The sequence below is a fragment of the Myotis lucifugus genome, unplaced genomic scaffold (genome assembly GCF_000147115.1).
Source record: "Myotis lucifugus unplaced genomic scaffold, Myoluc2.0 scaffold_132, whole genome shotgun sequence".
NCBI lineage: Eukaryota > Metazoa > Chordata > Mammalia > Chiroptera > Vespertilionidae > Myotis > Myotis lucifugus.
Genome location: NW_005871180.1, coordinates 3,061,591 through 3,070,825, shown reverse-complemented (window position 1 = coordinate 3,070,825; position 9,235 = coordinate 3,061,591). Strand labels below are relative to the sequence as shown.

The window sequence follows — 9,235 nt, the reverse complement described above, 5'->3', positions numbered from 1 at the left end:
CTTGTCCCTCCCAACTGCCCTCCCCTGCCAGCCTGGTTGCCCCAACTGCCCTCCCCTGCCAGCCTGGACCCTCCCAACTGCCATCCCCTGCCGGCCTGATCGCCCACAACTGTCCTCCCCTGCTGGCCATCTTATGTCCACATGGGGTGGCCATCTTGTGTTGGAGTGCTGGTCAATTTGCATATTACCTCTTTATTATATAGGATGTGGTACTCAAGATAAACAACTTTTTAAAATGCTGAATGATTTATATTAGGTTATCTTTTTTATCTACATAATTATGTAACAGTTTAGGGAAAGCACACCTTACTCTGAAGCTGCGTGACTTCTCTTGCAAAGACACTGTCAATTGTAGCTGGCATCTGCTTATAGAGAGAATTGGAGAGGTCCGCCTTAGTGGTACCTTTGTATTTTGCCTAGGGAGGGGGAAAAATAAAAAAAATAAGTAAACATTCCTCTTTTTTACTGTGAATATTAAAAGTAAATAAAAAGAAACTTTCTTTAGAAACAGAATATAAAAATCTGAAGAGCATTTTAATCCTGGACCTGACAAACGTCTTTTGAAGAAAGACAAATCCAGTTTACCATGGAGAAAGCTTTAAACCAGACACACAAGAAAAAAATGACTACTTAAACCATGTGCATTTCTAAACGTAAATCTATTTGTGCTTATCAAGAGTTTCATCTGTTTGATCAGGGAAGAAAAACTGGAGAGCACTGAGACATTTGAGTTGCTCCAGAAGATACAAGTTGTTATGTCCTCCTGTCTAGAACCCGAATGCAGCCCTTAGTGGCTGGAGCGTCGGCCTGCGGACTGAAGGGTCCTGGGTTTGATTCCGGTCAAGGGCACATGCCCAGGTTGTGGGCTCAATCCCCACTAGGGGGCATGCAAGAGGCAGCCAATCAATGACTCTCTCATCATTGATGTTTCTATCTCTCTCTCCCTCTCCCTTCCTCTCTGAAATCAATAAAAATATATTTTTATTTTTTTAAAATATATTTTATTGATTTTTTACAGAGAGGAAGGGAGAGGGATAGAGAGCCAGAAACATTGATGAGAGAAAAATATCGATCAGCTGCCCCCTGCACACTCCCCACCGGGGTTGTGTTTGCAACCAAGGTACATGCCCTTGACCGGAATCGAATCTGGGGCCCTTGAGTCCACAGGCCGACGCTCTATCCACTGAGCCAAACTGGTCAGGGCAAAAATATATTTTTAAAAACAAATTCTATAGAACCTGAATGCAAAGAACAGAGCTCCTTTATTCAAATCTTCTTACCCTCCTACCAAGATAAGGGGGAGGAGCTTGTTTGCTTTTTCTTCGCTCACACCTCCAGTCTGCACTGTCCTAAGTGATCTCAGTCACTACTCTTAAAGAGAAACATTCATTCACCAATTCCTCTTGGGAAGATTAGGTTCAAAGTAACAGAACAGAATGCCCACGTCCATGTTTTTGTTCTACAGTTAACTCCTTCAGGAAAACGAATAATTAAGAACATCAAGAATTCCTTCCTCTCTGAAATCAATAAAAATATTTTTAAAAGAAAATAATAATTCTATATAAATAAGAAAGGTCTGGAGTCAAAACACAGACACATAATAAAACACATCAACCATAGCCAGTAAAATATGTCAATTTACAATAGTTAATTGATAGTGCATAGAATTACAAAATTATATATTACCAACATTCAGTGGTGCTTTTGAAAATATTATTCTTCAACTTCAATGCACAGACTTTTATCTATATAAATATAAAAAGAAAACGCAAGCCATTTTTGCCAGGTTTTGATCCCTTACCTCAGAAATAAAAGCACCAATATTTTTTACGTGGTTTAGCATCGGAGTGTCAGTCACAAATGTACACTTGTCCTTAGATTTTTTATACTCTTCTCTATAATGGATCTAAAAGAGAGGATAATTCACATAAGAGGGAGACAAAAAAACAATTTCAGTGCTCTGGTGCTGAACAGAAGAATTAACATGAGAAAGTCCATTTTCTGCAGTAAATACTTAAATGTGGAATGATGCTCAAAATAAGCCAAATCAAATAAACTGGTATCCAGAACAGAACTGCAAAATGATGGGCATAATAAAGGAAGCCTTTTCTTTAGATTAACAAGGGTCGGTTATCGTCAAGGACCACGTGTGTTGAACCCACAATGATGATGATACCTGCTGCCCAGTTTGTAACTTTTAAGCCACTGACCTTATCAGTGAAGCCTATGGTCAAACAGAAATATAGCTGCCTACCTCTAGGTTTAAAACAAGGAGTCATCAGGACAGATGAAACCATTTAAGAAGGAGAGGCAGAAATTAAACAAATGAAGATTAGTATTATATTAGCATCATTACCTAGACCCACTGGATTAGAGGAAGGGACTTCAATTATGGTCACCATGGGTTTCCTGTTACTAATTAATTCCACTCAAACTTATCCAATTTATGAGCACCATAGGCCTCCCATCCTCCACCCCTTCCTCAACAAAAATAGAACCTGCCCAGAAAGTTTGCCACATGGCTGAGATTATTCCAGAACGCCTCCTTGCTGTGAATAAGCAGATGAGCAAGGAAAAGATCAGAGAGGCTTTGCTGAGCATGCTCATTTCTCCACTTGTACTCACTAGTAAAATGAGTCACTCCTTTTTTTTCTTGGACAGAGGCCAGAATTTCTATTCTGGGAAAAGACCCCACATGGACACACGAGCCAAAAAAAAAGTTAGGAATTATGGAGAAGGACCTAAAATGTAATCCCACTATCACACTAACTGCAGCCCAATCTGAAAACTGGGGAGGCAAAATTTACGACTAGTTGAGAGGACGAAGGTATTTGCTAAAAGTTATATCACCCTGTAATAAAGTCATGTTTATCTACCCAACACTATAAATACTTAGGCTGAAAAAAAGGTGCCATGGTCTTCCTAATTATAGCCTAAAAGTAAAGTTTAATTCTATATACTCCCTGGTCCTTAAAGGACATGACTAATACTGATGTTACACACAAACATTACATAGGGATTTTACCACATACAAACCTGATTTGAAGGGCATTATTTGACTGTAACCAGATATGAACATACTAAGCAATGTTATTTCAAAATGCCATATTTCACTGCTGTGACTTTTAGATATTATACGCCTACCACATTAAACATTTGCTTTATTCATGAAATCAACATTAGAACATATTTATCTTATCTGAGCACTAAATTACTTTTTTTTTCTTCTCAGAGATTAGCCATAATTTTAGGTCTCTGCAAATCACCCTCCTCAATCACTAGTAATTAAACCGTTAAAGGCAGTATGATAAATAGCAGGCTATTTTGATCATAGGGAGAGGGGGAAAAGTACCCCTGTTATATAATAAGTGTGAGAGAAAATAACCTGTCATTAGGCTTAAGTCTGCCTCATTATTTTTATCTTCCACCACCATCTTTCCCTCTCACATCCACATTCTTCTCTGCAGCGGTATGTGTGAGGGCCACGGGCTTCCTGATAAGCTCTGACCTGAGCAGAATGTTCAGGAAGGCAGCAGGGATAAGGGTGAAGTACTTACTTCCCTTGCTATGCAGGCAAATAGTTCAGAATTAAGTGTGGTCTCCATTCCTTACTTTGTCCTTTATTTAAAAGATATAAACACACACACACACACACACACACACACACACACACACACTTCTAATTTCTAATGAACTATATAATACTAGAGGCCCAATGCATGAAATTCGTGCAAGGGGCTTGGCCCTCAGAGCCCTGGCTTCATCTGGAAGGTCATCCAGAAGGTCATTCAGCCGTCAGTCTAATTAGCATATTACACTTTTATTATTATAGATGAATAGCAATAGCATATTGTCTTAAATTTTTATATAAAAAAGTCACATATTAGTAGTCTTCCTATTCAAGGAGAAGACAGATGAAACTGCACCAATGAGGGACACAAACTCTTCAGTAAAATAACAATCACTGAGCAGATAGCCATTTCCTAATACAACCATGTATATATTCCTAAGACAAGCATGGCTCTATCTCTTAGGTGGATTGGCTGTCCAACCCCTGTCTTTCTTAATAACAGAGCCCAAATGTATTTATGAGAGTAGCCAGACCTCTCCCCCAGCCGCAGAGTACAAATTGCTCTAAGCCAGGCAGGGTTTTCTCAGTCCCCTTGGCTAGTGATTGGCCTGGAAAGGCCAGGTGTCCAGCTCTGGTTCAAGACATTAGTGGAGTCTTCCCAACAGTGTTCTGGTGTTTCTGGTGTAAAGGGAGAAACTTGCTGGCATAGCCCTTTGCCACATAACCCTTCCACCTTTTTCCTTCCCTAGTCACAGGGATGCAGCAACAATGGTGTCACAATAAGACCTGAAGCCACCATGCTAATTTTGACAGAGCAGAAGAAAAGGAATCTGAGAAACTAATAGCATCAAATATGCCAAAACTGGACCCCCCTACCTCCAGCCTTCACATGTGAAAAAAATAAATACCCATTTGTTAAACCCCTGTGCCAGGGTTTTCCTGTCACTTGCAACCTTCTGTACTCATAACCAATACAGCATCCAAGTTATGTTCTGACTGAGAAAAAAAGGGAAAGTCGATGATTTAATGATCATTAAGATGAACAAAATATTCACTTTCTGCTTTGACCTCACCCATTAGTCCCACCATGTCTCAACCACAATGAGAGTTAAATTACATCAGTAGTGCTCCCTCCTCCTCTCCCAGTTTCTTTCATTTTAGTATGAGATTAGCTAATGGCTGAAAGGGGATGACAGATGTAGAAACGTTTGAGGATATTTCCTTTTACAAGCATTCTTAACAAAAGTACCTAGAAAGTCTTTTCACAAATGGAGCCATATTGCTAAATGCAGGAAACCCTGGAGGAAAGAACCAGGGCTCCATTGCTATTTGTAACGGGTGCTCCCAGCCAAGGCTGCTCTCTCGGTTCTCTAAATACATTCAGAGCTTTCTCTGGAGGGGAAACCACGAATCTAATGTTTTCAGCATTGAAAGGACTTGCCCACAACACACAAAGCTCATTTGCCTGGAAACTGTTCTTTCTGCTGCATTGTAGATTATCACCCTAAAAAGGTTTCAACCAAAACACCGAGTCAGAGGCTTCATGCAGATGTGGCCAAACTTGCCCTGCAGAGACTTTATGCCTAATTTATAAGAAACATACAAAAGCTCACCTTTACCCTAATATTTTTAAGTCCACGTGACAAAAGGCCTCTAGATCCATGCTTCTGACTGCTCAACCTAGTCAATAGGTTTGATTTATTCAAGGGATTGAGTAGATAGTTGAATAACAGAGAGGGGCTAAATGAGAAGCATGACTTGGTTAACAGAAGAAGAGAAAAGGCTGTCTCGGAGGCCAGGTGCTGTCTTCTAGGTTGGGAAGTGAGTTATGCAGAAGAAAACCCCACAACATGGGCAGGGAAAGTGCAAAGCAGAAACTAGGGAGGGCAAAGAAAACTTGAAAAATGCCTCATTCTGATCCTCAGGGTGAAGCCGCCTGATCTGGAAAATGGAGAATTCTAAACAGTGTAGGCCTCCCAGGGCTTCTCTAGACCAATCTGATTTACTATATTAATAAATTATCTGGCAAGGACATGATACAGCAAGTCTGCAGGTCTGCTGGTGACCCCAAGCTCTCAGGGAGCGTGAAATGTCAAACTAAAGGAGCTGAAATGGGAAGCTCACAAAGGGCCATGCCAGAGGGCAGACAGCTACACATGACATTCTTTCCTAGCAAGGTGAAAATCATTCAAACTACTATGAAAAGTTGATGAGCCCTAAGCAGTCAGAAATTAGGATTGAAACTGGCTGAGAAAGATGTCCTACAAAGGTTGTTCTAATAGCTCTCTGTAACCCCAAGTCCAAGATACCCTAACTATCATCACAAAGGGTACATGGAGCAAAAGGAAAGATCGTCCCACCCTGCCCATACTAGTAACCCCAGGCCATCCATATTTGGACTGCTGTGCACAGATCTGCTAATCACACCGCAATAAAGACATTCAAGATCTAGAAGAGGTCCAAAGAGAGACAGTTAGAAAGGCTACTGTATGAAGATAAACCTGTAAAATAATCCATGAAGCAGACTGACAAGTGGCTCTGGACTTAGCTAGACCTAAGCCTAAATTTTGTCCCCACCCCTAACTAGCCAGGTAGTCTTGAGCTAGACAATCTTGCACCAGCTCTGAACTGAGGCTCATCGAACCAATAACAGAGTACAATAATGTACGTGGAGTGCCTCGCACAGGGCAAGAGAGGAAGGACATCATGGTGGCCATGACTTGGGAGTCGGACTGTTTCAAATTCCAGGTCTGTGGCTCACTAACTATGTGATTTGATCAACAGAATGTAAAGTTGCTTCTTAAAGCTTCAGTATGTAGTACTCTACCAAGCAGGCATGTAACACACCAAATTCTCTTGGTGACAGAGACTGCAGACAGACTTCCTTCAAACAAACAAAAAGGCTCAGGTAAATACATGATTCCCCTTTGGGATATAATGAATTAGAAAACAAAACTAAGGGACTTGAAGGTTGGTCTTTAAATCGAATTTGAGACTAGGGAAAGACAGGCATACTGAATTAAATGTGGACACTAACAGATGGGCACTGTCAGAAGCATAATGGAAACTTGACTGGAACTCCATCTAACTCAGTATGTCAACTCATCCACTTTATATCTGTTTTAGTTCTGTAATTAATGCAACCTCAAATACACATTTTAGACAACCATTTAGTCATGCAGACAATATAACAGAGATAACTTCAAATTTAAGTTCATCTGCTCCATATAAAAACATTGGTAGTGCCCTGATTGGTGTGGCTCGGTTGCATCAAAAGGTCACTGGTTCGATTCCTGGTCCGGGAACATGTCCAGGTCTTGAGTTTGATTCCCAGTTGGGATGTGTGCAGAGGCAATCAATTGATTTTTCTCTTTCACATGGATGTCTCTCTCTCTCAAGTTAATAAAAACATATTTTTAAAAAAGTACTTCCTCTTTAAAAAATTTGTAATAATGAAAGGGTAATATGCTAATTACACCAGACATCTGCCGGATGTCATTCTGGACGTTCTTCCTAATGAAGCCGGAGCCGGATGGAAGCGAGCCCAGGTCCGGGGTGCCTGCCAGCAGCCGGAGGAAGGAAGGCCTACTCTTGCACGAATTTTCATGTATCGGGCCTCTAGTAAATGAATAAAAGGATTGGTAGTGTTACTATTACTAATATTAGTATAAAAATTAATAATGGTAAGAAAAACTGCGTGGAAATCTAGAGTGAGAGATAACACAGCAGTGTGGCTAAGAGAGAGTGCTTTGTGTTTAAGTCCCCACTGCCTACCTGTGTGACCCAGGAGTTACTTAGCCTCTCTGAGCCTTTGCTTCCTCACCTCTAAAATGGGAAAAACAACACAGCCTACCTCATAAGCTTCAATGCCTAGCACATAGCATTCAATAAACCTTAACTATTGCTGTTATTATTTTTATTTCGGTATTATTACAGTTTACAACAAATTGTCACGTATAGTAGCTTATAACTATTATTAAATAATGGCACTAAGAAATACTTAATTATGTCACATGTCAAGTATATGGGAAGGGGTATGCTTTCCACCATCCTTTGGCTCTTTCTGACAAATTTTTGTCACAAGGCAATTTTCTGACAACTTTTTTAATGAGGATCATCTAAATTCTTATTCCTAGTGACCAATACTTTTCCTGTGCCTCTAGAATTTTAGTTTAATTATTGACTGTAAAAATATATAAATATGAGTGAATTCTACAATTCTATGATTCCCTTGAAATATATAAACTGATTCCAGTTAATAAAAAAGTCACAATAAAAATGCTCCTTTTCATTACTATCATCATTATCATCTAGTCTGGGGTTCTTAACACGTAGCTCAATTATCCATAAATTCTAAACTGGAAATCAACATTATATGCACATAGATATTATATGCATTTTTTTTGGTTTGAAAAACCACTGCATTCATCATATTCCTCAAAAGGCCCCCAAATGCTTTTTTAAAAAATCATTCATTTATGTAGAGATTTTTCTAAAACATTTCACATCATTACAAAATTAAATATTTACAAATTGTAAAGGCTTTGGGTTCTCAAAGGAATATGCTCTGAATTCGTGAGTTCACTTTACTGTAGATTATCTTTAAGGGATTAAATTTAGGAAACCTTTATAAAGCACTGATTATACAAAAGAAGTAATGTACAGAATATTAACTTTTTTGTTTCCTTTCTTAAATGAAATTCCTATTGCCAGAATGACCAAAATCCATAAGAAACAGGATTCTGGATTGAGAACACAGAGTCTTGCTCCCACAGAAATTCTCTGTACGGGTGACCTTGGAGAAATTACCTAAAATTTCTAGACTCAGTTCCATGATCTGGAAAACAACCATGTTTTAATAGGTGGTTCCAGGGTTTTCTTTCCAGCTCTATGATTCTATGGCATAATAGTCTACGACACACAATGCAAAATGAGACAAAAATTTCTTAAGCCACTTACATCACTAATGAGTTCGGTGCATTTTCTGGCCAATTCCATGCTCAGGTCTTCAATAACAGGCTTAAAGAATACCTGTCCAGAAAAAAAGGAAAGGAGACAAACTTCTAATCACCAGCTTACAGGAACAAATGACCTTCTTCAGCAGGTGCTTGCACACTCACCTTGTCTTCTTCATTTTCTTCTTCCTCTGCTTTTTCCTCTTCAGTTTCACCCTTTACATCCTCATATATAGGGACCCTCATTTTTACTCCCTCTCGCTATATGTATGTATATTGTTTTACTTCTCTAATGTAGCATCTGTTTATGTATATGGCACCCTTGAGATCTTAGCATCTCTGGCGTTCTGGCAGAAATGACCTTGCCCAGGCCTCCTCCCTATTTAGCTCACACTTCACTCTCCTTATCATAACTGTGTGTGAGTGGATGGAACAGAATCCCGGAGGTGGACCAGGGCTAGCCTCCTAAGGGGAAATAACATTTCAACGAGCAAAATTCAGTTTTATGAACATTCAAGTCAGCATTTTTTTTAAACTAAGAAATTCAAAAAAGACAACTTATTTATTTTACTCTAATTCAATTCATTCATAAAAGAGTTTGAAAAAGACTTCAAGATTCTGGGAAAACCACTCAGCTTTAACACTCAAGATAGCACAGTCAGAAGCCTGTTATCTCAAAGAATTCCTCAACTCTTTCTAAATAAAGCTT

The 9,235-nt window shown here is 39.4% G+C and overlaps 1 protein-coding gene across 1 annotated transcript in view; it reads right to left on the bottom strand.

Moving 5' to 3' along the window:
- The window catches only part of LOC102423401 (nebulette), a 103,459-nt gene extending 94,486 nt beyond the window's left edge, over positions 1-8,973 (bottom strand). Inside the window, exons 1-4 of the mRNA XM_023758571.1 lie at positions 8,692-8,973; positions 8,531-8,602; positions 1,802-1,906; positions 306-416 (exon numbers count right to left, since the gene is read on the bottom strand). Of these exons, the coding sequence (XP_023614339.1) occupies positions 306-416; positions 1,802-1,906; positions 8,531-8,602; positions 8,692-8,772 (369 nt within the window). The 5' untranslated portion in view covers positions 8,773-8,973. The remainder of the gene's footprint in view (positions 1-305; positions 417-1,801; positions 1,907-8,530; positions 8,603-8,691) is intronic.
- Between the last annotated feature and the right edge of the window lie 262 nt (positions 8,974-9,235).